This window comes from Ambystoma mexicanum, chromosome 4q (genome assembly GCF_040938575.1).
Source record: "Ambystoma mexicanum isolate Mex_15411 chromosome 4q, UKY_AmexF1_1, whole genome shotgun sequence".
Taxonomy (NCBI): domain Eukaryota; kingdom Metazoa; phylum Chordata; class Amphibia; order Caudata; family Ambystomatidae; genus Ambystoma; species Ambystoma mexicanum.
The window spans coordinates 1,286,157,887-1,286,178,087 of record NC_090928.1 but is presented as its reverse complement, the minus strand read 5'-3'; the positions used below and the strand labels follow the sequence as shown (position 1 = coordinate 1,286,178,087).

At 48.3% G+C, this 20,201-nt stretch overlaps 1 protein-coding gene across 6 annotated transcripts in view; it reads left to right on the top strand.

Moving 5' to 3' along the window:
- Positions 1–14,348, top strand: part of KLHDC3 (kelch domain containing 3) — a 697,617-nt gene extending 683,269 nt beyond the window's left edge. For 5 of the 6 annotated variants that reach the window (XM_069608908.1, XM_069608907.1, XM_069608906.1 and 2 more), the window contains exon 12: positions 11,388–14,348. In XM_069608908.1, coding sequence (XP_069465009.1) covers positions 11,388–11,454 — 67 coding nt within the window. In that variant the 3' untranslated portion in view covers positions 11,455–14,348. The remainder of the gene's footprint in view (positions 1–11,387) is intronic. The other variant, XM_069608909.1, reaches the window with a different exon arrangement.
- Positions 14,349–20,201: the final 5,853 nt, after the last annotated feature.

Here is a 20,201-nt window from a genome sequence, read left to right as displayed (position 1 = left end):
AAGACTCCTCGGCCAGTGCTTCAGAACCGCCAACCAGAACTGAGACACCGATTCCTGATGCCAAGGCACCGTATAGGCCAGCCTGCAGCAGTTTGTCCAACCTCGCTCACTGAACTGCCTGCCACCTGATACCTGCAGCTGTCTTGAACTCTGTCGCCAAAGCTGGAATGCGCCCTGAAACCGACTCAACCCTGTCAAGCACCAAGAACCTCTACAAGCACAAGGTACATTGTGGTTCTGTCCCCCTGGTCCTTCTCGGAAGGCCCCTAGTGACATTTTAGGACCCATTGCTCCCTTGTGTTGAAACCAAGTATCCTTATACTATTGCGATAAATTACTTTACCGACTACCCTCCTGTCAGTATCCAGAGTGCACCCCTTTTTCTACTTTGAACAGTCTGTCCTTTGCATTCCTTTACAGGGTGGGTTGTATTTTGTAGTGTGCTAGAACTGTCTTTGTGATAATAAAGCTGATATTTTTTATACAACCTTGACTGGACAGTCCCTTTTATCATTGGGTAATAATTGTATTATTGCTGTTGCAACTAACCACCGATGCACAACCTTTAGGAGATACACTGTCGTTCCGTCCATGTTACCAAAATTGTACAAGGAGGTTTATAATTTGCTTGTGTTTCCAATCTGTTCGGATCCCTTCTGGTGTACTAGATGTGTGGGGCTGATTGGTTTAGAAACCGATATTCATCCCTGGACCACTGGTTCCCCCGGACGTTGACTCGTCAGTCTCACTCACTCATACTCAACTCCACTGAAACTGAAGTTCTCTACTTCCCAGCCAAACAGGCTGTCTCATCCTATCCTCCTCTTCTGCTCTTCTCGCCTAACTGCCACCCTTACTTTGCTTCCGCTTGTAACCTTGGTGTCATCTTTGACCAATCTCACAACTTCTCACTCTTCATCTCCAAATCTGCCACTGCAGCAGACTCGAGCGACACAATATCAGAAAAATCTGTCTTCTTCCTTTCAATACTGCTAAACAGCTAATCTTCACCTTAGTCCTTTCTAGACCTGACTACTGTTCCAGTCTCCTCGATGGCCTTTCCAACTATGCTTTGTCACCTGTGGACATAGCCTTCAACTTCGCGGTCTGCACACTTTTCAACCTTTCTCGCTTTAACTCCTCTGCCTGTCACCAGATAGGCTGACTATCTTTGAAACAAACAAAGATCTAAGTATAAACATCTCTCCATCATGAAATGGTATTGTTTATTTGTAAAGCACCTATAGACAAAGCAAGCGTTTCAAAGCGCTCAAAGAGGGAGGGAACAAGGGGGAAAAAGTCATTCAGAGCCCTTGAATTTCTGAACGATACAAGTCTGCATGGGCAGAATGGGTTCATGGAACAAGTGCATATAATACAATTAACAGTGTAGATTACAGCAAATGGGTCTGACAACGATTCTGCAGTTTTTCCAAGTGCAGTGAGGCACAACCATGCAAGGAGGGGAGACAAGGGAAAAACATAGACGATCATCAAGGCAGGGTGCATTCAGATCATGCAAGTGCGCAGACAGGTGCAGGGGTGCAGGGGGCGGGGGAACAAGTGCAGGGCATAGGTTGGGTGGGGAGGGGACCAAGTGCACTCAGTCCGAAGCTGGGGTAAGTGCTGAGAGATGCCACTCTCATGGGTCATTGACCAAGTGCAGCAACGATGAGGCAAGTGCAAGGCCCAGAGGCAAGTGCAAGAGGAGTGGCGAGGGTGCGAGGGACCTGTGAGATTCAGAAGTAAGCCCGGCGGCCAGGCAGCAGGCTGCGCAGAAAAGGAGGGAGAGAGGGATAGAGCGGAGAGAAAGGTTAGCAGGGTAGAGGGAGAGAGAAGGAAGAGAAGAGGAATGTCTTAAGTTTCCAGAACAAGATCAGACTCAAGACGGAGTGCGACAGGGAGGCTATTCCAATGGGAGGCCCTGCAGAGGAAAAAGATCTCCCTCTGAATCTCTGCTTGGAGAACCGGCTCACTGGCAGAAGGATGGAAGTAGATGAGCGAAGGGCTCAGGAGGGACAGTATTTAGGTAGGCATTGGTGCAGATAGGTAGGTCTCAGGCCCCAGAAAGCCTTGTGGACAATGCAGAGGGCCTTGAACTTGATCCTTGCACCCACAAGGAGCCAGTGGATGGATTTCAGCACCGTAGAGATGCGGTACCTGGGCTTGAGGCCAAGGATAGGTCTAGCGGTTATGTTGTGGACGAGTTGCAGAGGGCACAGAGCAGAGGCAGGGAGGTTGAAAAAGAGGCTGTTGCAGTAGTCCAGCCTTGAGAGAACCAGGGCTCTGGAGACAGTGAGCCACTGGGGAAGGTGAGAAAAGGAAGAGTACCTCTGAAGAGGTGTAGCTGGACTTTTTAGAGATGTCTGAAATGTGAGTGGAGAAGGAGAGAGTAGAGTCAAAGATGACTCCAATGTTTTTTGCCTCGCAGGTGGCTTTGGGCGCAGGGCCAAGGTAGGCCAGCCAGAGTGAGATTGGGAACACGGAAGCAGGAGTCCCAATGCGAACAATCTCAGTCTTATGGCGTTGCGGCAGGGGTTGTTTGCAGCACACCATGACTGAATTGCATACAGACACAGATATGAGCGAGGTAGAGGTGGTGGCTGAGGGTAGCCTGAGGGAGAGTTGCGTGTCATCCACATAACACTGGAAGTTAGAGGTGAAAGTGGGAAACGCACGTTCAAGGGCAGCCATGTAGACATTGAAGAACCAGGGGGCTAGGTTATAAACCTGGGGAATGCCACAGGTTGAAAGAGTGATAGTAGAGGCGAAGGACCCAAGTTCCGCCTGGGATGGGCGGTCGGAAAGGAAGGAGGTTAGCCATGCCAGGGCCTGACCTGTGATTCCCAGGGTGTCATACAGAAAGGATGTTGTGGTATACTGTGTCAAAGGCAGAGGAGAGGTCAAGAAGAATGAGGACAGAGGGAGTGTTGGTGTCGAGATCTGAGAGCAGACCTTCATGGGTGTCCATGCATCTGGATGCTCTAAAGCCAGACTGGTGGTTGTGGAAGCAACCAGCAGTTTCAGTGTGGAGGGTCGGCAGAGGGTTTCTTAAGTAGTGGGTGCACAAGGGAGTGCTTAAGCGAAGTTGGGAAAACTCTAGTGGCAAAAGAGAGATTGCAGAGATCAGCCAAGGCTGGAGCAAGAGAGTAAATGTTGTCCTTAATAGTTTTGGAGGAGCAGGGGTCCACCTGTTAGGATGAAGCCTTCATAGAATGAACTGGTCAGGTGAACTCATCAGGTGTGATGGGAGTGAGAGAAGAGTGAAGTGGTGGAGGGGCCAAAGGAGGCTCCAGAGGTGTTGGTGAATGAGGAGGTGTGGAGGAGAGAGAGGAAAGGATGTCTTGGGTTGTTGCAGTGAAGTGTGCAGCCAGGGCTGAGCAAAGGTCCTGGGTGGGTGTGACTGAAGAGGAGGCTGCTGCAGGAATGGCCAATTCCTTACAGACTTTGAAAAGTTTGACTGTGTTGTTTGATGCTGGGAAGATGCAGGCTTGAATAAAACTCCTTTCTTGGTGTGAATGCAGAGTCGATATTGCATTTGAAGCAGGCGGCAGGCCAGTTTGTCAGAGGGTCCGCCCGATGAATTCCCTTTCCACTCAGCTGCGCTACACTTGCGTTTAAGGGCAGCCAGATCAGAGTCACACCAAGAATTGCACTTTTTGGAAAGCTTCAATCGGACCCTCATGACCGGGGCAAGAGTATTGATGGTGTTAGAGAGATTGAAGTTAGCGAGGGCTGTGTCAGGGTGGGAGTCAGCCGCAGGAGTTAGGAGACAGAGAGCAGGTGGAGGCAAAGGCAGCCACAGTCGGTCTTTTCATGGGTCTGGTGACCTTGAGACCGAGTGGCCGTACCGGGTGTGCAGATGCGAGAGGAGTGCGTTTCAAGTGTGATGAGAGAAGAGAATGGTCGGTCCAGGAGAGAGAGGTGTAGTGAGAGGGCTAAAGAGGGGGGTGTCAGTAGGGATGAGAACATCCAAGATGTGGCCTGCGTGGAGCCAGAGGGTAGGATAGAGAGGGAGAGCGAATCACATAGGTTGCAGAAAGGTCCTGAGGAGTCGGGTGAGTCCAGATGGATGTTGAGATCACCCAGCAGGAGGAGTTGAGAGAAGGAATGTATAGAGGAGGCCAGGTCGGCCCATTCAGAGAGGAAGAGGGTGGACCGTCCTGGTGGCCAATAGAAGGTGGCCATAAGAAGGGAAGATTTAGGAGAGAGCGAGAGCCTGCAGACTAGGCTCTCGAAGGAGTAGGCCTGAGTAGGGATGTGGACACAGGTATCCATTCTGGGAAGATGAGGGCCTCTTCCCCTGGGTACTGAGAGGCTCTTGTATTCTTCAGGGAGGAGTGTGTCAAAGCTTGTGACAGAGCTGTCCTTGAACCATGTCTCTGTGATAGCGAGCACATCAAGATCCAAGAGTTCAAGGAGGTTGCAGATGTCAGATGAGTGTTTGACAGCTAAGCGTGGCAATATGCAGCAGCTTGCCATCTTTGATGGCCTTCCGAAGAGGGGCGCAGGGGACGCGGATCTCCTCCAAGGGTGGCAGAAGAGCCAGAGGGATAGAGGAGGATGGCGTATGAGCCAAGGCCGGCAAGGGTGCCGGAACAGTGGGGAAAGACGAAGGAGCCTGTGCAAAGGAGGAGGAGGAGGAGGAGGAGGGCATAGTGGGCAAGGCAGCCTTTGCAGAGGAGGAAGATGATCTGGGGCGATTACAACTTTGTTCCATAGTGGAACACTCCACTCCCTATGAATCCATGGCACTGCTCTCAAATGGATTGCCTCATTCCTCTGCAATAGGAAACAAATAACTTAACTCTCCCCTTTTGTCTCAACTGCCTGCGCGGTGAGCACTGGAGTAGCCCAAGGCTCATGTTTATCTGCTCACCTGTTCATCTTCTATCTGACCACTCTACCTTTAATGATCCCAATACATAACCTCTCCTGTTACAACTACGCTGATGATATACAAATTATCCTAAGAATCCCCAAGATGAGCACCAACCCTCATCACCGACCTTGAAGCTTGTCTTCATGATATTGACCGATGGATGACAAACACCTCCTTTTGAACCCTGATAAAACCGAAATGGTGGGGTGCGGCAATACTGACCTTCTCCCACATCCGCTCCCATGGTCCCCCTCCCTCGGCACACCTCCCTGCCCCTCCGATAGTCAAAAACCTAGACTGCACTATGGACTTAGGCCTAACCCCCTCCCCTCAGAGCAACACTGTGTCAAAATGGTTCCATGTAATAATGTTGCCACAAAAATCTCGCCGAAAAATTGCCATTTTTTGTGGCAACATTATTGCATGGAACATGCGGGGGACACCCCCGCAACCCCCAAACTTTTTGTTTCTTTATTATTTTTTTGCCCCTGTCCCCATATATATGTTCACCCAAATAATATTGCCACAACATTTTCCCGGCGATATTATTTACGGCGACCATATATATGGGGATATTATTACCTGATACCGTGAAAATGCTGTCACTACCACCTCAAACTTCTCATTTTTCCCAACCTCTCCTACCCCAACAGACTTGACGCAGTTACGTCTATTGTAATGTTGAGACTGGACTATGCCAACTCCCTATACCCGGGAGCACCGGCATACCAACTCAACAAACTCCAAAGAGCCCAAAACGCTCCTGCAAAACTGCTCCTCGCCCTGGGACTCAGAGACCACATCTCACCCGCTCTCCGAACCCTCCACTGGCTCCCAGTCGGACGAAGGGCCAGTTTCATGACCTTATGCATCACTCACGGAGCAGTGCACAAGACCGGCCCAATGTACCTACAAGAGAAGATAAAACCCTACCTACGTTCAGGCACCCAAAGATCAAGCACTGCCCTCTTTCTAGTGATTCCAACCTCTAACTCTGTCAGGATCGGAGGATCTGCCTTCTCAACCTTGGCCCCAACTTGGTGGAACTCACTCCCCCAACATGTTCGACACACCCAAGACTATATGACCCTCTGTAAAGCTCTAAAAACGTGGCTCTTTCCGTAATGTCAACTATGACCATCTACGGCAACTAAGACCTGCAACCCGATGACAATGCTCAATGAGATCCCAAGCAATGACGCCACTGAATACGCTATTAAGTCACTATTAAGCAAATGGGTGCCTGAAATCTCTAATAGCGAGCTCCTGAGAGTAGAACTCCATCCAAACTCACCTCCCATATCACTATGCGTAATCTCTACTTTACACCAACACACAATTAGAGTGCAGCTACACCCCTCAATCAGTTCGGCCTAGCTGCTCATATACAAACTTTACTCCATGAACACCTCATCATTTTTTAATAAAACGCAGCTATATCCCACGAAAACTGGCCTAGCTGTACACGTAAGCATCCCACAAGCCTAACACAGCCAGAACCCAGTCTTGGTGTCCTTCCTCCAGACTGCACACATTCAACTGATATCAAATACCACCACACCTAATGCTATGCTGCAGCTACCATTAGGCAGTTGATTTGGCTGCCCACATAACTGGTGCACCCAAGAACCCTATTCCACCTTCCTCTCTAAACTGACCTGGACTATGGTCCCCGAGGGCGCTCAACCTACAAGCTCTTTGAGGTCATACCAATGATATATAGAGGGCTATATACATTCCTAATAACATAACGGTGGTGAGGAGGACACTTACCAAGCTGATGTGCTGAGGCACAACGGGGAGTGGGGGAGGTGGGGTGGTGAAAAACACAGGGGGTGATGAAAAACACAGGGGGTGGGGCACAGTGGGTAGGGGGAGGCACATAGGACAAGGTAGGACATGTAGGATGTTAATGCAGGATGTGTACTCGCAGCAAACATTATTTTTAAAGTTGGTAAAGATACCATTTTTTTCTTCTTTTAAATGGTAACGCAAGTACACAGTCGTGTTCGATTTCAGATAAGGCAGAATGAAACACAGTGCAGCCTGGTGCACAGGGAAACGGCAGCACCCCCCAAAACCGTTTTTAAATGCAGCAAACATGAATGCAAATGGTGCACAGGGAAACAGAGGTACTGATATATATGTTTGAAAGAAGTAGATGTAGTCCCTCTTGCTATGGCTGCCCTCGGAGGCACCGTGGTGTTGAGGAAGAGGGCGGCCATTTTGAAGATGGAAGAAATCGCCACACTGCAAGTGTGTGCGACCCCTTCAATTCAGGGTATAGGCAAAGCATGCTCAGATGGCGTCCAGTCGCCACAGGATGTAGAAATAAATGAAATTTAGAATTCTGCTGCGCTACAACTAGCGCTGGTGCTTGAAGAAAGGTGCCCGGATCCTCACACATGCTGCTCCTCACCCCCGGTTGCATCATCGCTGGTGTCGTGATGGCAGGGGGAGGTAGGGAGGTGCTCCCAGCCGTCGTCTGTGTTGTCCGCTTACAGAAAAGTTCTTCTTCAAAATTATACATGGACTTGCCCCGCCCCCCTACCTATCTGCTCATCTCACTTTCTACTCTTCTTCCCGTTTGTTACGGTCATCCTGGCTCACCTCCTTGCCACCACTCAAGCTCCCTGTGGTTTTTGCTCTTCCTCTCTCCTTGCTCCCCTACTCTTGAATACTCTTCCTTTCCCTCCCTGTACTACTCCAACTCTACCGCCATTTAAATCCACCCTCACCTTCTTTCTGAAGAACCAGCTTCCTAGCACACTACGCTACTGCATCATCCTGTTTGACTCTCTCCCTACCGTTCATGGACAACCCTACAGCACTTTTCCGTTGCCTCTTCATGCTACATTCAGCACTTCCTCCACCATCCCGTTCCTTCGTCATTCTGTCCTCTCCTCGTCCCTGGTTTGTTTCCACCTTCCCTGGAACATCTGGTCTTCAGAATACATTCACTCAGTACCCATGTCCTCCACTCTTATCGGTTGTAAAAAATTAATGTTGATCTGACTGGAAAAAAAAAGAAAATGTTTGTTGTCCAGAGCATCTGGACACCCACAGGCTGCAGACCCCCGGTTTTAGGGTGTTTGGGTTACCTAAACTACATATCACACTACACGCTGAGTTCTCACCTCCTTCTGTGGTTCACAATATTTTACATAAGATGACTTCTCAAGCCATATGTACTGTATCTTGGCTTGATTAAAATATATTTCTTTTATTTTCACAATTTTTACAAAATCGAAGTACAAAAATGTTTTTCATAAATGCATTATACAAAACTAATCAGTTGCTCATACCGATTCGACACAAAAGTGCAAGTGGCAAGCAAATATTTCAAGTTGCAAGCTACTAGGGGTAACAGCAAAGATGATTTTCCTCTTGGTTCACCACAAGCCACAGCACACCCTTTCTTACTTGCCAAGAGTCGGTTGTCACTAGCTAATGGCTAGTAGATTGCAAAGCATAAGATGTGGCATGTTTCTTTATACAAGAGCTGTATTCAATTATTTAAGTCTGCTTTGAAATTGCAGACTCTTCCTCTTGGTACCTGTGCTCCTTCTTGCTAAAAACCATAAGTAAAGGCTTTGATTTCTGAGATTAAGGTTGACTCTCACCTTTTATCAACCTGTTTCTGCTCTTCTGGATTGCGAACATTCATCAGGATATAGGTAGAATACTTAAATTATGGTCACGCCTCTCATATAATATGCTCACTTGTGGTCCCGCTGGTCTGCATTTGATATACTTCTTATCACCAAGCCATCTGTATTTCTTAAATAGGCCACACAGTAACCACGTTGTGATACCTTTTGTTGGTCTTACTGAAGATACTACACTGAGGTAGTAAAATGCATAAGTTCTGAGGTATCATATACTTCATCAGATGGTGGTCCCATGATTATAATGAACAACAATAAAAAAACACAGTGCTGGGCATAACATTTACATAGAAAACCAGGAAGATAGAACCTTTCACTTTGAAGTCCATTGGCTGTAGGACAGAATATGAAATGAATTCGGTTCTCAGAAGACCCTTTTTTCAATGTGCAATATTTATAGGTTAAAAGCAGACACATAATCACACCCATTCAAAAACTGGTTTGGTAGAAATGACCGAATACAATTTTACCTAAGGAGAAGTGACTGAATTTGTTTGACCAAAATGGTGGGTAATGTGGTATATGTATAGTGCATAATAGGTGGGGTGAGGGTATACGTTAGGGTCGGCAGGAGTACGAGGAGCTGCAGGGGTCTCAACCCGCATTATTTTTAAAAAGTAGAAAAGGTAATTTTCGTTTTTAGGTTAGACATTCAGTCACTTCTCCATTAGGTCAAATATTTTTGAAACAATCATGTATATCCTTAAAAAAACAGTACCCGAGCAATGCTGGGAACTTATATTTTGATCAGGACCACGTTACTCGCCTAATATTTTGGGTGTAATGTGTCCAAAACATTTAGCACAACAGGTCTTCTAAGTGTGAGACCCAGTAAGTCTGAAAATACAGTCATGGTTTGTAGAGAGATCCCGAAAATACAAGATTCAAAAACACGCCATTTGAAAAGGGGAGGGGGTTCACAACTTCCTGTGTCGAATCCTGGGATGTCATCCCTTTTCTTCTAGGCGGTGCCCTCTCCTATAATGCCTGGGAGGTGAGGCCTCTACCTGATAGTCCCCCTTGGGGTGGTACTCAGTGGGCTGATCTCCTTTGCCTAGTGTTTCTATTTTTTTGCCATACCATCAGTATAGGAAGTACTGGGATGAGGAAAGGTGTGGACTCCCCGAGGGACATGTTTCCCTTAAGTACTGAGATAAGGGAAAGACCAATTGACTCACTAGAAAATGTGATGATCAGTACTGGGACGAAGAAGTGCAGAAGTATAAAGAGCACTAATTACAACTTGAATGGACGGTCTAGTGATTCCTGAAAACTGCTTGGGTAGCACCCATTCAAAACTGAAACCAGGAAGGATAGAGAAGCCCTCCTTGGAGGAACCGTGAGACGGGAAGCAGACCAGAGCGGAGAACAGAGCAGGTCGTTGCTGGGGATGCCACCCTGCAGGCAGAGCTGTCCCTATCCGGTCTGCCGTGGAGAGACCGACTGGAGCCTTGGAGAAGCAGGCTCCCAGGCGCAAGTAGCGGCTGCAATGTGCAGCTGGCAGGAGACGCGTGGCCGGCAAGGAACCAATCCCTGCAGAGCTGCCACAGTACAGGAAAGCAGTAGGGGCCACGAGAGGCCTGAAAGGATACAGGGATTAGCCTGCGACTGACCTAAGAACCCCAACAAGCCCCTCTCGGGTATCGGGTTGCCGGATCAGTTGGTGGGAGCCTTCAGAAGAGCTGGCAAGTGTCTGAACTCTGTTCAGGCACCCTCATTTTATGAAGTACAACCTAAGTCATCTTCATAGTCGCAGTGCCTGGCAGGATAGTGAGCCAGGTCTGCAGCATCAAGAGGGGAGAATCCCATGGGTTTGGGACCCGTACCTTTGTATGAAGAGTCACCCAAGTCCTTTTCATAGTCACAGTACCTGGCAGGATAGTGAGCCAGGACGCAGCACCGAGAGGGGAGAATCCCATGGGTTTGGGACCTGTACCTTTGTATGAAGAGTCACCCAAGTCCTTTTCATAGTCACAGTACCTGGCAGGATAGTGAGCCAGGCCGCAGCACCAAGAGGGGAGAATCCCATGGGTTTGGGACCAGTACCCAGCCTGCCTTTTTACTGTGCTTTGTGACAAAGCCTCTGGTTTTGTAATGAAGGCCCAGACCACCCAGGAGGCTGTGGAAAGGGGGGGGGTTAGGGATTAGCAGTACAGGAGTTACTGTGGTTAGTGATTCTCACTGAAGTTTGAAATAAGCCCTTGAGTCCCCCACACAAGTAGGCAACTCACCATGTAAGACCGAGAGACGCCTGTGGAAGACCTGGATATAGCCTTAGAAAATATGCAGAAGTAAAAGCAAGGTTGGAGACTTTTCGGGGTCACTGAGGCACACTATTTTCTGAAGAAGGATGACATTTTGTAATAAAGGGTAGTAGTTCCCAGTTAAGTGCATGTCATTGTCTTAGAACATGCTGACTCTGCATTACACATTTTGAAAATGAATGTACAGTTCTGGTGAGAATGTTAGGTTGGAGTGGTCAATGGATGTACAGTTCTGGTGAGAATGTTAGGTTGGAGTGGGTAATGAATGTCATTGGGACATAGGAAATGATGAGATGTATAGGAGAGCAGTTCTGGGAATTATTTGTGACGTGTTTACGCGATGAGGTTGTGCAGGTCCATCGATGTGTGTGAAAAGTCCAGAAGAATTTAAAGGAATCCCGAGTATGCTGGGGGACAAGGGAGGCTGGGGTGTTAGGATTCAGCTTGTGCCACAGCCAGTTATGCATTATCATGCTGGTGGTCGCCTGCTGAGTCATGTGGTTCAGGCCTAGATGTTTCTCCTGGATGCAGCTCTTTTAATAGGTGTCCCTTTACCTTTAATCTTTTCTACAGGTGGGAGCTGACTGCCATGACAACAAACAGCAATATCAGCCGACCCATTCTCTCCTCGCATGGATAACCCGCCGTCCTCTACTCTCCTTGTATGGATTCATCTGACGCCCTCTTTGCACAGACTCATCTGCATGCCTCATGGATTCATCGGTTGTCTCTCATAGTGGTTTCAGCTGCCGTCACCTCTTAAAGATTCATCCACCACCCACTCTTCACGAGGATCCCTTCTGCATTCGGTCTTTGCATTAACCATTTTGCCGTCCTTTGTTGCGTGGATGAAATGTATGTGGCCTGTGCCTGGGTTCATCTTTTGCCTGCCCCAGGCCCAGGTTTGTCTGCTGGCCTACCTGCATGTCCAGGACCTGCATTGCACCCCTAGAGGTGGACCATTTCAACGTACATGTCTTTTGCACAGAGATGCCTTCATAAACAAAGCACATCATGGCTGTTCCCACATACCTTGCCTTCCTCTGTTCTACCTGTGTCTGCCATCCTCTTCCACATATGGTCACCTGCCATTTTCTATCCCTAGCCCATGTGGGTTTATAGCTTTTGTGGGCGATGTGCAACCGTAACTCGGTCTTCTTTATATGCAGCCTGCAGCGATGGAGGCCCGTGGACACCAAAGAGGATGAAGCCACCTCATCTCTGCACATATCAACATGGCGTGTCCTACCTGTAGGGCCAACACGGCCTGCCACCGTATGGAAAAGTAAAGGCCACCTGATACCCTTTGTTTTTAGGGGGTGACTGTGAAGTGGCCTGGACATTCCATTTTGTAGCACTGTTGAAAGCAGGGGCAATCAAGCAGATGCCTCCCCATTGCAGCAGCAGGCCAACTGAAAAACTAGACTCTGTACCCTCGAGTCCCCCACCACCCTCATGTTTGGAAGTGCTGTGGCACTTTCTTCATACTGCTGGTCCCTTTCCTGACACATCTCCTGCTCGCAGATCAACAGGGCTCTTTCCCTGCATATGATGCAATCTGTCCTGCCACTCAGTGGCCCTATGTAGAACCTGCACTTCTGTTCCAGCATTGCCTTAACGTACTGGTCACGGATGGAGGAATGCCTGGCTGTGAGAATGTTTGAATGCAGGGAACCATAGCAGTATACCTTCCCCTGGCCCAGTGTACAGAGTGGCCCAAACATTGGTCATCGCTGGCGAGTTTATGAATTTGGAAGACGGACATCAGTGGTTCGATGTTGAGCAAAAGTGTGTTTCGGGAATCATACTTTGACTTCTTGGGGTTAGGTCTTGTGTGGGGCATGACCCTCAGTGGCTGGGCTGCAGAGGACTTGTCACTTGTTGGGTGCATGGGCCATGTTGAGGTGGAATGTGTGGGGCTCATTTTACATTGAGGATTGGGACATGTTGAGGCTTGTGATGCATGAAGATTTCTTAAGGTTGTCATCTGTTGGCCTCCTCAAGAGTGTTCAAGTTTGTGGCTTGCAAGATCTAGATTTGTGTAGATAATTCCCCAAAGATTGTCATGAAGGGGAAGGCTCCTTGAGAAATGGTTTTGGGGGTCACAAAGTAAATTGTGTGGGGCTTGTCCTCGGAGGATAACAGGATTGTTGGGTTTGCACTGTAATGTTTTAATGTGTTGGCAGGGGTACGGTGGACCTTACTCTGCGTTGTGTAGGGGGAGCATTATCTACGCAAGGCCTGTAAGTGAGTGTCTGTGTGTGTAGGGGCTTTGGGGGGGCTTTCTTCCCATAGCATTGAATGTCCTTTCTCCCCCGGGCCTGTGTTTTGAGTTTGTTTTTGTAGGGTTGCGTCTGGAGAAAAGCACAATGGAAGATGTGTGTCTGTGGAACATATGTATGCATTTGTGTGGCTTGTACATGAAGGGCTGAGGCGTGTGAAACTTGCTTTTCAAGGATTGAGATCTGTATGGGGCTTGCCCACCAACGATTTGGGGTTTGATCTGAGTGTGAGGTCTGTTTGCTCTGCAAAGCTTAGAATGTTGGTTAGACATGTTAGATAAGGTTTGAGCTTTGTGGCTTCTGCACTAAAATGAGGTTTGGCGCCACAGTTTGGCCCCGTCCTTAAGCCAGTGATGTGTCAGTTTGTCTATTGCTTGTAGTTTGTGGGAGCTTTGTTCCTCACGGTTTGGAATGTTTGCCCACACACGCCTCTTGGGCCACAATCTGAGCTGGGGCTGATCTGATAAGAATGGTGTTGATTGTCTTCTGATAATAGGAAGAGTGTGATGTGTGTTTTGCTGGTTTTGAGGTCTGTTTGGCATGCTAGCTTACTGATGGGATTGTGTGTCACTGGGGGTGCTTAGTTAGGGAATGGGAGCATTGTTTGGGAATTCTTAGAGACTGAAGCTATACATACTCCCCAATGTATTGGGTTTGTATTGCTATTTCCAAAGAATGGTATTTGTGACATAAATTTGATCAAATGCTGTGTATGTCCTAACTATTGCATCATTTGGACATAGTGTATGTGGGCATGGTTTGTGTTGGGGTGTATACCCAGGGGGTCGGTGACTCCCCTTTGAGGATTTCCTGGGTCATGCTCCCAACTTTATTTCTGGGATCTAGCTAGGCATGGAGGTGATTAGGCAATGGCCTCATACAGTGGGGGTCCTGCCTGGCTCTCACAGGGAGTGGCGTCTGTTGGCGCTAGCTGCCAGGTGGATGGGAGGTTTGTTGTACTTCGCTGCCTTACAGATGGGCATTTGTTGGCAAGCTCTCTACCAGGGATGAGCACTGTGGGCCAATTGCCTTGGAGACCGGAATCCTTTGATGCAAGCTGTCTTTGGGATATGGACCTGTAGGGTATGCTCTGCCAAAGTGTGGAATATCTCAATGGCTCTTTTGTATTTTCACCATAGGGCGACATTTGTGAACGGATCTGTGCCAAGGCTGGGATTCTATCGGGTGTTTGAATGAATGTTGTTAAGCACTAGCAAACAAAGCATTGATTTTATAAATATTTAAACAAGCAGTTTGCTGTGTCCCTGTTCTGTTCTTTTTGCACTGTTTTTGTTCTGCCAGATGCTCGCGGGGCCTAGAAGAGATTTAATTGTGCTTAAGACCGCTGAACGAGTCCTTGGATTGGGAGGAAGAACGGGGCCTATTGGGAGCACATTCTTGCTTTAAAGCTAGGTCTGGTCCTGCACAAAAACATTTGGTGGCCCTGCATTGAAACTGTAAATTGCAACCTGAGGGACGGAACTCTGACAATCCACTCCTTACAGTTCTCTGCGATGGAGGAATGGCCTCCGGATAGAGAGTCCAGACCTTTGATTCTGCACTACACATTGTGTGGCATCTGTTGACATTTATTGGCATTGTCGCACTTCCCATTCCAAAGGAGCATCATTAAAGGTGGTTCTTGTGGGATCAGGATTCATTTTTGGAGTTTTGTATTAGTTATGAAATGGCATTTATAACACGCCCTTACGAGTACTTCAAGGTTCGGGTTAGTAAAAGGACTGCAGGAACTAAGTGTATAATCTACAAATCGTCAGGAATAACTTCTGAAAACAGTGACATGAGTGGGACAACACACAGTGCGGTCCTCTACACCTCCAAACACACTTGGAAGAAGCTTTCAGTGTGCATAATCTTAACAAGTCTCTGGGCCTCCAGGGAAACCCTATTCCATAAAGGAAATGTTCCCAAATCTTGGCAAACAAAAGCATCTATACACCTAGTCTGTCAATGTCTAGCCCTACTCTGGCAACAAACAGAAAAGGTGATCCCTGGGACATCTCTTCGAGGAACTAATTGTGATTCCATTGTCACAACCAGCTCTTTCTTCTCTGGACCTTGCCATTGTCTTAGTCCTTTCATTACTCCTAGGTCCGGGTACTCACTCCTTCCTCTATCTTTGATGATGGGGTGGCAGCTTCTTTGACCTCAACCATGGACCCACTTGTCCTTGCAGATGGGCAAAGAACAGTGGATCGCTCCTCAAACTTGGTTCTGGTCAGACAGTCTTTGTGGGTCTGGGATCTGACCCTGTCAAGAGGGGGTGGGGATTCCTTCCCTCATGAGGCAAGAGGTCTAGCATTGTGTTTTCCTGTGCCAATCCTGACCCAGAGACACAGGGTTGGGGGGTTGGGAGGGCCCCAGTCTCTGTCCCTGGCTGCCACTGTCATGTACCACTTGTTATCGCCCCCTAACTGGCGGGCCCTGTTCTGGCCAGTGTTCTTTGTCTTCTTTCATGACTCAGGCGTCTTTGCAGCGGAGGCCTGAACAAGCATCCCAACCATGAGCATGCCGGGTTGAACAGCAGAGCCGTACATGCTGGAGACTGGAAACCGGGAAGCACCAAAGCATGTTCCCTAGAAATTTGGAGTAATTGAATTTCTCACAGGCCACCAGTGCAGAGCTCCGGCAGACTGCATTTGAAGACCACACACAAGAGAACTTTAAGAAAGACTGTGTTTGCCAAGGGTTTCTTTGCAGAACTCTGGTGGACCTGCATTTGAGGGGCTGTGGTGGCGAGCGCTTCAGAGGCATTTTAATGCCGTGTTCCTGTATGTCACAACCTTGGGGAAATATCAGTATAGGGATTGGCTGTGAGAACCAGTTGGACAGCGAGACCAATGGGAGGGGCAAGGGAAGCATGCAAGGGGACTCTGGGAACCGGGCAGTGTGGATTGTTCGGGTGGGATCAAAGGAGCAGGAAGATGTGCATTGAGAGACCAGGAGTAGGAAGGGCCGTGCAGCAGAGATTGGAAGAGGAATGTAAAGAGCGTGGTATTACATTGTGGGAGTGCTTGCACGGTAAGTGAAGTATTGCAACAGTAGGGGTGTATGTGAGAGTAAGTGTTCCAGGTCAATGAGCGTGAAAGAAGGGTGACTGAGCGAAGGATAGGTGGAGTGTAGAGGAGTCTAGCGTAGTGTGTAGTGGAGATAGGAGAGTAGCAATAGAAAGGGAAAGGCTAAGTGAGTACTGAATGATTGGAAGGCACCACCTCTTAAGGTCTTTGTGGGTTTGTGAGGCATCACCTAGAAAATCCCAAAGGAAGCTAGATAGACCAGGCAACTTCCTTTAGGCCCCCAGGAGCAGCCAGCCAGGCCCTAGACAATAGCAGTTATCAATGTCAAGTGACCATGCCGGGATTTTAGGAGCGCCTGGGTAAGGGTGATCAGGAGAGGGAGGGGCGGCCCTGAGTGAAACCCGATTTCAAACATGTAAGACAAACCCTTGAATTGTCGTTGCGGGTTTGTGTGTTCTTGTGGCCATCAGTGACACGTGTCATTGTGGTATTGTTCAAACTCAATATATGGAGGTTACCGACATCCAATGGAGATGTTTAGAATAACTGCACTGACTGAGTCCCCACCAGAACAGCACCCAGAGCAATGGGATTTGACCTATATAGCGATGAGGAGGTGTTTGTTGGGTGGATGTACCAGAAGGAACAAAGGAACAGATCGCTTTCAAATCAGGGTTGGCCCATACATTTTCACTGGATGTGCGAGCAGGAGTCCTTGATTGACACTAGAGAGAGGACAAGGTAGTCCTCTTTAACCAGGAAATCTTGCCTAGGTTCTAAAACCCATCCAGCCTATATATGAACTGGTTTGTGAAAGGATAGTGATTCCCAAGATTGAAGAATTACCAAATCTTGTTGATACTGAAAGCGTTTTGCTTCGCCTGCCTTGCATAGCTCATTGGAAATGTTGGCTGGGGCACTGCATGTATGTATGTGCGAGAGGGTGCTCCTGCGCCTCTTCGCACATACGGGCAGAGCAAGCTAGAGCGGGGCATTTTAGCAACCACACGCAGGCCGCTGCAGAAGGTACGTTTATGGCGATTTTATTTTTTATTTAAATATGTGTATGGATGCGTGTATGATTGTGTTAATGGATTGTGGTGAGAGCAGGATGGGCGGCAGCACTGGGATAGTGGTGGGAGTAGGGTGTGGAGAGGCCAGGGTCTGTACTGGGAGTAGGGTGCAGTGACAGCGCGCAAAGGTTCATCTGGCACATTTGGGGGGTCCCGGCCTGCCCAAATTTTGCTCAGGGGGGGGCCCAGGCCACAAAAGTTTGAAGACCACTGCTCTAGGCTGTAAGCTGATAACAGTGACAGGCGCTGGATATCTCAGCAGTAATTCCAGGGTTCCAAACGCCCAGTAATGAAACGGTGGTACTATGAATGTAGAACCAGAACATCATCTTCAGGGGGGGTTATTTGTATATTATTTCTAGAGAAAGACTATTGTTGAAATGAACGGTTAGTTGTGTGGCCCTTTTGAGGGGTATAGGAAGGTAACCATATTAGGTTCATTTTTCGATGTATGCAAAAATATATTTTAAATATATAGAACACACCGGGAGGTAGTTGGAGTTAGAGCATCATCCCATCAATTATTTCGTGAATATATAAAATGCTGCAGGTTGCGCAAGGTGGTGGGTAGGAGGCACCAAAGGGTAGGTACCTGGGGAGGGAGAGACACGTAAATCTCATTGGTTATTATTTGCATTGGAAGGAAAATGCGAGTAACCCTGTGATTAGGGGCCCAAATGGGTCATGAGTAAAAAGGTGGTAATAAAATTATGTATAGGAAAACGTACTGAAGACAGATCTGGGGTAATCGAACCTCTTCTGGCTGTGCTGTTGAGAAGAAATATTCTTTTTTCTATTTTGGATGTCGGGACTGTCCTGATGATCATTTAGTAGCAGGATCTACAGCGAGAGGAAAGTGTAAATATGCTTTTTCTGGGCGTTCAAACGTTGCTAAAAGGTGTAGAAGGAATTGCACCGTAGTATTAGAGGGGCATGTTACTTACTGTTTGCGCTGGAATAGATAGAGGAGCCTGTGGAGGAATTGCTGGGCTGGGCGGACCGGGTCGCTAAAGGCACAACTCAAGGCTGCAGGATTTTGTTAATAGTGGAAGCCATGGTAGGTCTATACATTTGTATAAAAGTTGCTAATGGCAATGGTATGCGTGGGGGCAATCACGTGACGTGTAAGGATGCGTTAGTCACGTAATTGCGTAGGAAGCTTGCATTAGTGTATTGTTGCACCCCTGGAAAGGGTACGTTAGAGGAACACACAAGCCGGGATTCTTATTATTGGTGGTAGCGTAGGTCGAGCTAGAGGAAAGACTTAGTGGATTATGTTGATAGTATAGATAGGAGAAGGTAGAGCTGGGTGGTATCCTAATCAGATGAGGTAAACGAAGGACCTCTTGAAGATCAAGACTCTTAGAACGTTGGTGTATCATCCTCAAACCAATGGCTTCGTTCAGAGGTTTAACCAAACTCTGAAGCTTATCCTGAGAAAACTGATTGCGGAGAACACGAAGAACTGGGTCGGTGTAATCCTTGGGCCCTCTTTGCTGCATGAAAGATGTCCCAAACTAGCCACAGGGTTATTTCCTTTTGTGCTGGTGTATCTCCAGAACCCATGGGATATCCTCTATATCATTGTATTGTATTGTACTTGTCACTTATATAGTGCCTTTTACCATTATTATAGTCTCAATGCCCTGTTAGTGGGAATGTCCTTGGAGGGCCGAAGTCCAGAGTGTTGGAGGTCAGGGAGTGTGATTAGGATGCGTGTGCGCATTTGGCCAAATAAGGCTTAGCAGGACTGGCCAGGCTCCGGTAGAGAGCAACCCATGCGGCCAGGCATGTGGATGGGTGTAGAGACTCGCTATGTGTTCAGCTTGCCCAAATTTGTCATAGGTCTGCGCTGCATTCTGATGTCCGAGGTGTTGAGGCATAGTCTGGTGTAAGTAGGCAGACTTGTGACAAGCCCAACAGAATTTTGTCATAGTCCTTGCTGTATTCTGATGAGTACAGGTAGCTATGCCTGCGGCCAGTGTCCCTGTCCCATAGCTAGCAGAATCTGGTGGTGATTTGTTGTTTGTGCGCCTGGTCAGGAAAATGGCTTCTGTCGATTCCTGAGGCTGCGATAAAGCCGTTGGCTACAGTCTGTGCGCCAACTATTTGCAACACGAGGAGCAGGAGTCATGGCCCACGTCCTCCCATGTTAATTCTCTGCAGTGCATCCAAAACTGTCCGATTACGATGGAGGTGATTGTCACACCACTGTGACTCTACCATTGCAAGTGTGAGTTGCCTGTTTTCCCGTACATGCCAGGTGCTGTGACTCAGTAAGCCTGTGACATTTCGTATAATGAGGGCTGTGATTCAGCTAGTGGTGTTTGTGGGCAACCAGGGTCACGATTGGCGTATGGCAGTGTGTGTGGGCCCGACCACTGCTAAAGCGGCCAGCGCCGCTAGGTGCTGTGGTCGGGGTCACCGCGAATGCAGCCGGCACCGCCTGGTGCTGAATGTGTCTTATTTCAGATTGGGAATTGGACATTTTAGGGACGGCTTTAAGGATAATGCACCAAATAGCCAGATTATGGGGACTTTCTCTTGAAGGAAAGGTAGTTTTCGGTGCAGCGGATGTGCAAAGGCAGTGTGTTCCAGATTGCAAGGGCAAGGATAGAGAACGCTGACCCTCCGGCTCTGGTGGATTGCTAAGTGGGAATAGCGAGGAGAAGAGCTAAGCTTGATCATAGGTTTCTGGGGGGTGGGTAGGGGATGATTTTCTTCTGAAGGAACTTGGGTCCTGTATTATGCAGGACTCAGTTTGTGATGCACATGGCTTTTGTCATGATGCCTACCTCCAAGGAGCCAGGTCCGACCCAGCAACCCCAGAGGCAGGCATCATTTCCCCCAGGGAAGTGCCAGCGGGCCCAAGCTGGGGCCCTTTGGACACAGTCCTGGCGCCTTAGGCGCCAGGCTCATGTTGGACCCCTGTCCTGGCGCCTTAGGCGCCAGGCCCATAAAGCTAAACATGTGTTCAAGTGTTTTAATGTGCAC